Raw genomic sequence first — 12861 nt, forward strand, 5'->3', positions numbered from 1 at the left:
CCCCCATGGTTTGGGAAATATGGATGAACGCATTCAACCGCGCGCCAGTGTGTGTGCAGCGCCACATCGACACATCAGTCACACACTGCTGCCTTTAAAAATAACTCAGCACACGCCTAATTACGCGAGCTTTAATAAAACCGAAAAACAAGCCTGAAAACACTTGCATTATAGATTTGACTTATTTTGGATCAGAAATAAAAGACACGGAAAACCGTATTGCATTTGAGATTGGTTCAATGATTTTATTCAACAGCTGTATTAGAAAAGATTAGCAGTAAGCAAATTCTTAGGTAGCAATAATATTGTTGCCTTTTCATTAACGTTATTGGATGCATATAACCTAGATTAATTAACATTGAGGTTTCAATGAACACCGAAAATCTTTCGATCGAAGAGAATTTTAAATTAACAAGTCTTAAAAGAAAATATCCAAACGCAATGGCTAATTTTCTTAAACCGCCGAAATGCAATCAATTTCTACCCTTATTTGTCACATGAATGAAACGAATGGGGATGAAAAAACTTTCTGAGCTCGGTGAAGTACAGTTTCTGAAATCAGACACAGTTGGATCTGGTGATACTTGTTTGAAGCGGGTTTGCCTGAGTCTGGTGTTTTACCACACAGGTGTAAAGCTCATGTGAGTTCCACTCTGAGGCTCCCAGAGTCAGATAACTGCTCACACTGAACGTGTTGTCCGTCTCCTGCTGGATCCGACTGGTCTCAACACCATTCCCTCTCACACTGCCATCGACAGTCCACTCAATCTCCACAGCGCCCGGGTTAAAGCCGTTCACCAAACACACCAGGGTCGCCTTGTTCTTTGCTGCGATTTGATCCGATGAAGGCGGAAGGACGGAGACCGATGGTTCCTGCGGTTCTGTTTAAAACAAACGATCACGGTTTAGTCGTGTTGGAGAATAGCTTCGGTTGAAGCATAATATTTGTTCAAAATAATATATTTTGTATTGCATCAATCCAGTCAATGTAATAAATAGATCTCTTCGCAATATACATCTTTTAAAATATTACATTCATACTATGGGCACTTTAATTATTTGTCAGCTGAAATGCTCCGGGGAATAATTTTCTTTAAAAATACTGGGATAAATATTGACTTTGTGCGATAGTGTGAAATTGATGATAGTGAATCGCGGGCGCGTTTTACCTCTCTCTGCATTTTTTATTTCCATTTAATTCTTTTAACTAATGATCAGGAGAAATTTAAAGGGGCTGCCGATTCACTACCACCCGTTTTACAGTATCGCACAGTGTCAAGATCTACTCCACCGACCCTTCTTATATCTTATTGTGATGCGTTCACATGGTTCAGATGTTAAGTCATCAAGTAGAGAGATCGACATATCATTTATGTATTTTATGAATATAGGGACATAATGTCCTTCATGTACAGACACACAGGCAATGTAATACAGATAAAACATCTTGGCGGTTTTAATTCTAACCGCCTTAGTCACTGCAAGCAGCAATCGCATGGCGCCAACACTAAACCTGCAGTGTAAACTAACTATTTATCAGATTTAAAAAGTTTAACGCTCTACGCATTTTCAAAATAATAATTTGTGCATTAAAGCAACTAACTGAGCTGAGATTTCTGCAGTGGAACTGCGAATCTTGCTCCTTTCATTATTTGGGCAGAACAATGAAGTCTTTCTATTGTAATACTTCAAGCAGATTTACAACTGTTTTAATACGGGTTGGTGCTGAACTCATACTAAACATGCACTTTAGTTTTACTTACAGGTTTTTACATGTTTTTGTTGCGATGACCCCGTGATTCATTCCACAATTTATTTCACTGCAGGAAATTCACATTCCAAACACTGAGAGTGTGAGCGCGCATTATTATCTCACATCGTACCCCATAAGCATCGCAATTAAAAAATTACCCAAAAATTACAAAATTCACATTAAGCAGACAGCGATCATCAACCCGTATGGATTGAGATGAAGGATGGGAAGATATCGGTCACACTATTCGCGTAAACATTAAGCTCAGGAAGTGCGGAGGGAAATCTCCAAGCAAACATATGAAAGGTTTAAACGCACAGAATAATAAGCATGGGGGAATTCAACTACAACACATCGGGTCCTTACTGATCGAACGGCCCTCTTGTTCACTGTTTTGTTTACTGCCCACTTTTGGTTTAAAACGGCATTCAGATTAAAATTTGGCTCTGAGATATTAATGTATCAACGCGATGTAACAATGCTGTGAAATTCTTCCGTAGTTTAACAAAGTCATTAAACAGTCTAAACTAAAGTGGTTCCTCTCATTTTAAACATCAAACAAAACAACGGTGAAGATACATGTCGATTCTATCAGGATATCGCATGGTACTAGTTCAACGCGGGGAAGGAGCGCTCTGCGATAGCAGGAGTCTAAATGCGTCTATTCGCTCGTTCATTCACTCATTCAGTTCCTCTGGATGGTATATTTTCTTTAGAAATTGTTCACTATTTCGCATGATATCGCTAAAAACAGGGACTAGAATAATTTCCAGCATTCCCATTAGTTTACTGAGCTATAGGGGCAAGACAGTTGTAATTATTTTAATTAGTAGAAAAGGGATTGCCTCCAATCTCCATGCATTAGTCACGTCGTAAACGTTGCAGGAAACTTCACTGTGCTGGATATTTTAGGAGAAATGCAAGAGCACTCGAACGAACTTGTTCTAACGCAGCTAATACATTGCGAGAGCATATCACTCAATAGATTACTAATCCTCTCCACTGACGCTGTTGAAAACGAATATCATTTCAAAAATATGAAATCAAATCGTATAAATTATTGAACAAATTTAAGTCTTATTATTATGAATAATGCCAGGCCTATCAAATCAACACTAAAGCAGATCAGGGACACGGTAATTAGCTCAAGTAAGTGCGTTTAGGGATATTACAGGGTATTTCCTTGGAAACAGAATTTAAGATACGTTGTAGAATTTGATTCCTTCCAATTTGCATTCTTCTCCTAAAAGCGTTGGCGTCCACTGGACTGTGGTTGCATGGGCGCCAGTCGCTCGCCCGTACTTCTCATGCGAGCCGAGACAATGACTGTTAGTAGGGTTTGTGACCGGACATCATTCCGTGGCTCGACTCTCACCCGAGATGCAGTCAACGCAACTTCGAGCACAACAACTAGGAAGAGAACATTGATTGATCATTCCCATTGCGTAACTCGGCGACTTGGAGTTCAATTCTTATCCTAGTTTGGGATAAGTGAATTCAGCACCAAGCGAGGATACAACCTGAAGTAACAACGGGTGAAAACTTCTAAAACTGGACGGTCATTTGCCCATTTAGGATGTGTTACTTCCAACTGAGGTGCTAAGGGAGATTCGGTAAAAAAAATATCAGGTTAACAAAACGGAAATGCACTAATGAAGTGATTTTACTTACGGCCAATACTCAGTCTCGTTCCTTTACCGAAGTTTAGACCGCTAGACCACATTGCACAGTAATAGTCCGCAGCGTCCTCTGATTGTACATTCGACATTGTAAAAGTTCCCGTGTTGCCTGATACGGAGCCGGAGAACCGTTCTGAAATACCCGGCCCTCTGTAAATGGTGCTTCCCGACCAATAGAAGACTAGAAGCCGGGGCGTGTGCCCAGGGATCTGCTGGTACCAGGAGACACCACCGCTTCCTAAACTGGCACCGGACAGGGTACAACTTATTTGAACGTCCTTTCCCGGAGAAGTTGACATCGAAAGCGGCTGGTTTACCGTAACTTGCGCGTTTAAATCTGAAAATAAGGACCAATGTCAGGAAAGAGGCAGGACAATGAGAGTAGTAATCCTGCAATTAAAATGGAGTGAGAAGTTTCGCAGTACATAATCTTCAAGGTGAAATCTAATCAGGCAGTGAAAGCAAAATACTCACAAACTACGCAAAACACCAACACACTGACAACACGGGTCCAGAAAGACATCGCAAAGAATTGAAGGAGCTCAGACACACCAACAGTTTCCAGATGAAATGTGTTCTAAAGTTCCTCTCCAACTCTGCTTATGAACCGTGTGAAGAGGTGTTGCGACATGCTTCATATTTATGCAAATCAGGCTACACTTTGATGCCAATCAGAAGCTGCCAGATTCTTATTTTCTGTCAATTTAATCGCAATCTAGCAGGAAGGTGAGGGATGGTATTCGTGTTTTGTTGATTCTGCATATTTTGATTTATTTTTTTAAAGATAATTAAGAATAATTTACCTTACACTTTTCTTGGTATCCAATTTGACCCAATCCGTAACATTTTTCATTTAAATTACATATTTTTCGATGCAGTATCATATTCCTGATATAACTGAAAACACTTTCCTAACTTATATCATAATATTCGTGAGCATTTTAGATACCAAGGGAGAAGGAAAAGATATATTCCACCTGAAACGTGCACCTAAGAAAATCATTTCGGAACCATGGTCTCACATGCTAATATTAGGTATTGCGTACTGGAGCTCTCTCATCCAAAGCACCCGGCGGATGAAACATTTCGCTATAAATTCTTGCAGAGCACGTAGCACCGGGAGATGATTCTGACGATCTTGCATGCATATTTTTGGTAGATATGCCTGATATATCTGCGCTATTGGAATGAGGTACAAAATTTGGTCAGAAGGACGCTAACAGCACGTGAACGTGAGATGTTGGCAGTCATTTTGCTATTGCATTTGATTTCAATGGACCGACAATCGGGAAAATGTTTAATGGGTGGCCGAGCCGATTTCGCGAGCTTTACACCACCGTCTAACGTCAAAATTACCCCAGTGAGTCATAACATTGCATTGGAGTCTGGTGTCTCATGTTAGCAATTCTGCTTATCTTAAATCCATAAGTGGAACTATATCACTTCTATCCAGTGTTATTTTTGATATATTATGTGATAATAATTCATATCATTTATATATAATTAATTAATAGGTAGTACTAATCGTTCTCCGCTGGAGTGGCACATGGGCAGTAAAGACGAGGCGTAGTAAAATGGAATCGGGCGATTGCGGGTTGGGGGCTGGTGGGGTGCGGGTGTGCATTTTGGCCTAAAAATTCGATAACACCCGCAAACAAGTGCGGCGATTGCAATGCACAATCAATCCCCGCCCGTTCAGAGGACTGCAGGCAGCACGCACACTTAGTGCTGCCTGCTGATTAACATGATCGTAGCGTTCAGCCCAGCGTTGAACGCGCTGCTGAGTGGCTGAACGCTCAGCAAGCGGCCCAATTCCTGCGAGGCTAGTTCCAATTAAAATTGGCCTGCACTACTTAAAGGCAGTCTGCACCTCTTCAAGGGAGTTATTTTCTGCCTGCAACAGGTGATTGAAATGGCTGGGAAGTGGAGTCGAAAGTTATCATGATGGCACAACAGCGTGCAACCAGGTCCTCCAATGTAGCACTGGAGCCCTTGGTCCAGAGGGTCAACTCCAGGAGAGAGGTCCTCTTTCCTGGGCGGGGGGCTCGAATCCCTTAAGGCATCAGACCAGACTGCCGTGAGAGCAGATAGCCACAATGGTGAATGTCAGCATTGTTGTGCTGAGGACCTGGACTCAGTGCAGGAAGAAATGTAATCATCTCAGAAAGTGGTCAAGAATAATGAACTCATCTTCAAATGTCATATCCGACTAGCCTCAATAATGCTTAATCCACCACACCCCATCACTTACCTACCAACAATCTCTACCAAGCACAACTCACACTTCACATTCATGTCTTCACCTCAGCCACAAAATCTATCACTGCTGCAAGCCTCACATCCACATCCCACAGCATGATAACACTGTCAGCTATTCAACCATGGCAGACATATCACCGAAGCACATCAGACCACTCTCACTGACAAACTTCCCTTTCCCTTTCAGGAAAATGTGGCACATATTCGTCACCAGCAGAATTTAATCAGTGGGGCACAGGCTCACCTGCATGTTCTCACCCCAGTATAAGAGACAGTGATGGCCATTCTTGACAGGGGCGTGGCTGAGCCTCTGGCCAGCGGCGGAGCTGAATGCATACAAGATGCCAGTTTTATGTTATCCTCCTTATTACATCACACTTTTACTTCATCCCACAATCACTTCTGATTTACAATATGGACATGGTGTAAGCATGCACTTATTGTTTCCCCCCTCCCCTCACCACAACCATACTCTTGTGCCGTTTTCATTTGTAGAAATCCAGAAATCCAGCTTCCCCAGCCAGTGGCACAAAAAGAAGAGGGAGAGGAGAGTGAAGCAGAAGAAACATCGTCACTTGATTTCACACTCCCAGCCATCAGCTCAGATAGTGACATGCTGCATAATTTCGAGCATAGGTTAAATGTGGGATCTGCACATGGTGAGACGCTGGGCACGAGTGAGCCGCAGCCAGGACAGTGACAAAGGGTAGTGCAGGTGCCACATGGCCAGAGGGCGAGGTCACATACGAGTTCTGCTACACATGACTCAGATGAAGACTTCGATTGGGCGGCCTACAGAAGAATGCTGATGGGTATGCACAATGAAATGTTTTGATCATTGGCAGACCTACCAGAAAGCCTGAATGCAATGTTAAGGAGCATGCAGGGTCCAGCTCCAACCTTGCATAGGGCTTTGGGCAGAGCTTGGAGCCCAACCTTTCCAGCATGGAAGGGATTAGCATAACCATTAACGCACTTGTGAGCCCAACCATCATGCCGTGTCTGATGGCTGAAGTCTCAGCTTCCATTGCAGCACAAGCAGAAGCCACACAACGTCTGAGTGCTTCAATGGAAGCTCAGAGAGTAGTCATGCAAGATCAGCTTGCTGCCACGCAAGAACCGACAGCTGCCATCATGGCTGGGTTTACCAGTGTTGAAGGGGGCTTGCAGGTTGTCAGAGAAGTCCAGCAATTTCTACTCCATTAGATTACTAGGATTTCGAAGGCGCTGCTCTGGGGGAGTGCCAATGGATGTGTGGAGGTCGACCCTGCTCTCCTCTCCCAGGATGGCAGCATTTGTACTCCCACCATTGACAGTGCCCTTGCTGTTACCTTATAACCCAATCCCAGAAGGCTGCCACCAATGCTGTTTCATTTAGAAGCTGGGGCTTCTAGGCCCAGCGCTCCTCGAGGTCATCCTGCTAGCCTATCTGCCATCACCTGCACTGAAAGGCAGAAGCATTCCACCAGCCATGCTGCAGCCAATGGGGTAGCACTGTGTAGGCGCACTAGGACAGGCAAATGTGCACACCAGGCAGTCACTAAGGGAATGCACAAGGGTGATTAGTTGATTTTTGATGTAATATTGGATGGATAGATGTATAAAGTTGGGTTGGAATATTTGCCTTGTGGTGGCTCTTATTTCAGTATTGTGGCCAAAAGGACACCGTGATGGTCAGTCGTACAAATCGAAACTCAGACTGGTCAAATTATTCGGCTTCGGAAGACTGATGGGCTAATTCTCAGTTGACATCTTTTGTAATTTGGTTTTGTCTGTCTCTGGTCTGTCTCGTCCTTTCACTTTAAAATGGCTGCAATTATACAATTCCCATAGATTTTCAAGGCTTCGCTAGGCAACTGTCTTATCTTTCACCTCAAACCTAATATCTGCGAAAGTGTCATCGCAGAATCTTTTGAAGTTGGTCAAGCTTCCCAGAATGCCGTCTTGAAAAGCAAAATCTATCTGTTCCGTGTTCCATGCTCTGTTGAACCAAACTCTGCTCTTTCAGAATGTAAAAATTCATATTGAAAATCCAAAATTCTTCAGAACAAATTACTGAAAATATCAAAATAGAGTTAAACACATTAATAGTTATCAGGAGAGAAGGACGTATGAATTAGAATTCTAAAATTTAGTGTTAGGTTCAATTGAGTTAACACAGAAATTGGTATAAATGAGGGCCAGGGAGAAAGAGTACTTATTCAGCATTATTTATCAGGTGGAACTTTTAAAAGGAGGGCTGAGGGGATCTTTTATGTTTAAGGGACGATTTCTTAATAATATTATTTTATATGGGGGGGAGCTTAGTTTTCACTGCAGCTTTCTGTATACTGTATTATTATTTTATTTGGCAGTATTGTGAGGTATAATATTAATCAGATTTTACTTAGACTGGACGAGCAAATGGTTTCTGATAGAGATGTGATGCTAACAAGGTGAGATGTGGATTTTAGGTAAATCCCCCAATATTCCACAATAACGCAGGGGTGGGATGGCTGTTAGAGCCTGAGATTGAGAAATAGTAAGGGAAATCATTTTATGCAAAATAATCACTTACTTTAGATTCAATTCATATACTGTAGTTAAATTTACAAAAGCAACGTACTGCAGAGCGCGTTATCAGCCTGTGTTTGTAACTCAGAGGAACAATTCCCAAATAATCCAAGTACACGTTTCCCTGCAAGCTCAGGCTTTAAAGACAATTGTGAAATTTGAGCATCCCATTTCTCCTTTGTCACTAAGCCTATGAACTATAATAGTGAGGAGCAGAGCTTCACAACAACATTTGGTACATATGCAGCAACTAATGCCGACATGGAAAATGGAAAATCTGTCCTTGATTAGCATGAAAGTGTGAGGTTGTTTGGAATATGGGACAGCATCCTTGGTGGCAATCATGTTGCTGCTCTTTCTTATTATATAGCGTGTTATGGTTGCAATTTTTCTATTCTCACTTATAGTTCTTGAACACCTTTGCGTAAATGTCACGGTGACTTGAGCATCTTCTAATGAGAAAGCCTAATCTCTGATTAACGCGTGTCTGTGATGTGCACTATTCCGGTTCAAAGTTGTGAGGTTCAACGTTTTAATTGAATGTTCTATATCTCACATTCACTGAGGAGGAACCGAAGAATTATGGACTTTATGATACGGACTTTTTTGTGCCTGCTCTTAAGTAAGCCTTAGTAAGGCCTGTGGAGTGAAAACAGTCAGGGCGTTGCTAGCCCGGGAACATTGAGATGGATAAAAGAATGGACTTAATACCGTAGATTAACAGGATGAATCTTCGTTACAGAAGCCGATTTAGCCCCCCATAATTTGGTTAATTTAGGAACAGGAAATGAAGGATTACTCATGTGCAGCCAATACAATCGAAACAAATGTACAGGTAAATTAATTTGTGATCAATAGCCTACCGAGGAATTGCATCAAAATATCAAAGGAGCAGTAAACATTGGAACAACAAGAAAATACGGCAGATGCTGGAAATCTGAAATAAAAACAGAAAATGCTGGATGATGTAAGAAAAAGGAGACTTACCATCAAGTAACTTTAAAGTAAGCTTTAAGTAACTTATAAACACACTATATACAAGAGAGGTCTTTACCATGCCTCTGGTAGAAGCCTCTTACAATACTGAACAGACCAGTATTTATACCAGTCCAACAGGAAGTGACATTTACAGGAAGTGAGGTAATTACACAGTTCATAGTTCATAGTTCACAGGAAGTGATGACATAACTTCCCGGAAGTTAGCATTTTTATCACATTCTTCCCTCCTGCAGGATTAGGAGGCTGTGGTCTACCTTTTGGTCCGTAGCCGCCGAACAAGGAAGAGTCGCACCCGTTTGGATTCCCGTCGTAGAGGGTCGCTGGTCCGCTTACATGCAGTTGGCCATTGGTCAGAGTCTGTGTGGCCTGGATTGCCCTGTGAAGGGTCGGGGAGATCATGGCTTCGAGTACGAGCCCCAATAGGTTCAAAGTCGGACTGCCTCTGTTCAGAGGGAGGTGCAGAGCTGGTCTGTGGCGGATCAGTACTTTCATGCGCGGTACTGGGAGGGTCGTAACCTTGAGCACGGGGTTCTACCGGCACCAAGCTAGTTGGTGTCCGATCAGGATCCTGGAGAGGGGTACCCGATAGGTCCCAAGAGTTTCCTGGTGAAATGCCATCACCCGATGTCCCACTAGGTCCTGGTGGGCAGGGAGCCAGATCCCGTAATGATACGGTAGATTCTCGGCCGTCAGAATATCGTATGTTTGCATAGGTGGGGTTGGCATCGGTTAGTTCGACCTCGTCTACAAGAGGGTCATTTTTAGACGTCCGAACGTATCTTCGGAGTAATACAGGTCCAGGAGTAGTTAGCCATGACGGGAGTGATGTTCCATGAGATGAGCGACGCTGGAATCCAAAGAACCGCTCATGAGGTGTAGTATTTGTGGCTGTAGAAAGCAGGGACCGTATAGAGTGCAATGCATCCGGAAGTACTGTTTCCCATTGCTGGTCTGGTAGGCCCCGAGATCTTAAAGCGAGACGTACGGAATTCCAGATGATACCGTTATACCTCTCTACCTGCCCATTTCCGATGGGATGGTATGGTGTTGTTTTGCTTGTAGCAATTCCCCGTTCTGAGAGGTAGTCCTTGAGTTCCCTTGACATAAAGGATGGACCCCGATCTGAGTGAATATAAGCCGGCATGCCACAGAGAGAAAATACCTGCTCAAGGCAGCAGATTACTGTGGACGCCAGCATATTGGAGCAGGGGAAGGCAAACGGAAAACGTGAATATTCGTCGATCATGGTGAGCAAATATGTGTTCCGAGTTGAAGAGGGCACTGGGCCCTTAAAATCGATGCTAAGTCGTTGCATCGGTTGGGTTGCATGTATGAGTATACCATCTGAGGGGCGGAAGAACTGAGGTTTTAATTCCGCACAAAGCCGGCATTCTGAGCATATTTTTTTTACATCTCCAGTGGAAAAAGGGAGATTCCGTGATCGTACGAAATGTAGCATGCGCGTAACGCCAGGATGACACAAACCATTGTGGACATCCATGAGAGTGGAGGATGACATAGTGGAGCAGAATGCCCGTGTGAGGGTGTCCGGGGCCACATTCTCCTTGCCAGGTCGATAGAGAATGGTATAACCAAAAGAGGCCAGTTCCATCCTCCAAAGTTGTATTTTATTATTCTTAATTTTGGTTCGTTTTCGATTATCGAGCATGAAGGCGACTGATCGTTGGTCCGTGATCAATGTAAAATGCTGGCGAGCTAGAAAATGGTTCCACTTCCGTACTGCCTCTATGATGGCTGTGGCTTCTTTCTCAACCGGAGGATAATGTAGCTCGGCACCTTGTAAGGTCCTGGACATAAATGCTACAGGACGACCTTCCTGATTCAGAGTAGCCGAGATCGCCACCTCCGAGGCATCACATTCAACCACGAAAGGGAGATTCTCATCGATGGAGTGAAGAGCCGCTTTCTCCAACTGTTTTTTGAGAAGGTTAAAGGCTGCAACAGCCGCTGTTCCCAGTGGAAATGATCTAGCATGCAGCAAGGGTTGGATTTTGTCCGAAAAATGAGGAATCCATTTAGCGTAGTATGCAAACAGACCGAGAGCCCGACGTAAAGAAGCCGGATTCTTAGGTGACGGGAGCTCTTGGAGCGGGCGAAGTCTTTCTGGGTCTGGCTTAATGATACCATTGCCTACGCAGTAGCCAAGGATGTTGATGGTCGGTTGCGACTCAACAGATTTGGATTCATTCAGGGTCAAATTACGGCGATGGAGGGCATCCCGAAATTTTTGGAGGTTGGAGTCGTGTTCCTGTTGATCGTGACCTGCAATGGTAATGTTATCAAGATAGGGAAAAGTGTCCCTTAGGTTTTCCTGCTTAACCAGGCCATCCATTGCCCGTTGAAAGACAGCCACTCCATTAGTAACCCCGAATGGGAGGCGACGAAATTGGTACAGCCGTCCATTAGCCTCAAAGGCTGTGTACTGCTTATCTGAGACCTTCAAGGGTAACTGATGATAGGCACTTTTTAAATCGTAAGTTGAGAACACTTTGTATTCGGCCAGTTTATTAACCATATCATCAATGCGTGGCAATGGGTAGGCGTCCAAGTCGGTATATTGATTGATGGTTTGCGAATAATCGATGCATAGTCGCTGTTTGTGAGGTTTTAGAGGGTTCTTGACAATGACGACTTGAGCCCGCCAGGGCGACGAACATGGTTCAATGATATCCTCTGCTAGAAGTCGAGAGATTTCAGCCGCAATAAAAGATTGGTCTCCCTGATTAAAGCGCCGCGATTTCGTTATTATCGGTTGGCATTGAGGCGGAATACTGGCAAATAATGAGGGTTCATCAAGTGAAGCTGCTGATAATGCACAAAATGGTAATTTAGATGGTATATTAGAAATAGTAAGTCCGGGTTTGGATCCACCAAACTCAATGGTGAGTTTCTTATGCTGTTTTTGGAAGTCCAGCCCTAAGAGGAGATCACTACATAAGTCTTTGAGCACTGAAAGTCGGGTGGAGGGATACATACGACCATGAAGTGTCATATCAACAACACAAAAGCCGGAGATTCTGGTATTAAGTGATGACTGGGCCATCGCAATTGCCTGGTCCGATGGGAAGACATGTAGTTTCAATTTCGCAACAATCTGTTCCTTAATGAAACTATCAGTACTTCCTGAGTCAATTAAGGCATCTAAGGTATGCCCTTTAATTGAAATTTTTGTGGCTGCCTGAGACAGGTTCTGTGGGCAAGCAGCTGTAATTGGTGTCGTTGCACAGAGAGTGGCTAAAACTCTCGGTGTGCTTCTTCGGGAGAGAGCTCGAGAAGAAGCTTGATAGGTCCTAGCTGGAGCATCTTGATAGGCCCTAATTGGGGCAGTTCGGTAGGCCTTAGCTGGATTGGCCCTCGTAGAGGCCCTTGATAGGCAAACTTTAGCAAAGTGTCCTTTTTTCCCGCAATAACTGCAGATTGCATTGCGAGCAGGGCAGGTTTTCCTAGGGTGAAAAGCATCTCCACAAAAGAAGCATTCCTTCCTAGATTGCCAAGAGGCTGCTAAAGTGGGGTCGTCCTCCTCTTCTTCATCAGAATTATCAGAATTAGATTCCCCCATGATAGGGTTCACCTGAGACCGCTTGAATTGTCTGGTTG

General features: G+C 43.6%; 1 protein-coding gene across 1 annotated transcript; it reads right to left on the reverse strand.

The window, feature by feature from the left end:
* Window positions 1-219: 219 nt before the first annotated feature.
* Window positions 220-4028, reverse strand: LOC147104583 (immunoglobulin lambda-1 light chain-like). The gene is made up of 3 exons (XM_085961974.1): window positions 3907-4028; window positions 3425-3769; window positions 220-881 (listed from the first exon to the last, which is right to left on the reverse strand). Exons 1-3 carry the CDS (start codon window positions 3953-3955, stop codon window positions 559-561), a joined length of 717 nt encoding a protein of 238 aa, XP_085818100.1. The 5' UTR covers window positions 3956-4028; the 3' UTR covers window positions 220-558.
* Window positions 4029-12861: the final 8833 nt, after the last annotated feature.

This window comes from Somniosus microcephalus, chromosome 19 (genome assembly GCF_052327205.1).
Source record: "Somniosus microcephalus isolate GS21.2 chromosome 19, FLI_Smic_1.0, whole genome shotgun sequence".
Classification (NCBI taxonomy): Eukaryota; Metazoa; Chordata; class Chondrichthyes; order Squaliformes; family Somniosidae; genus Somniosus; species Somniosus microcephalus.

Bases quoted from the DNA above. Each gene is read 5' to 3' on its own strand.
- LOC147104583 (XM_085961974.1), bottom strand. From the start codon at position 3,955: ATGTCTTTCTGGACCCGTGTTGTCAGTGTGTTGGTGTTTTGCGTAGTT. The intron at 3,770-3,906 runs GTGAGTATTTTG...CCTTATTTTCAG, and splicing joins GTTGGTGTTTTGCGTAGTTT to ATTTAAACGCGCAAGTTACG. The intron at 882-3,424 runs GTAAGTAAAATC...TGTTTTAAACAG, and splicing joins AACGAGACTGAGTATTGGCC to AACCGCAGGAACCATCGGTC.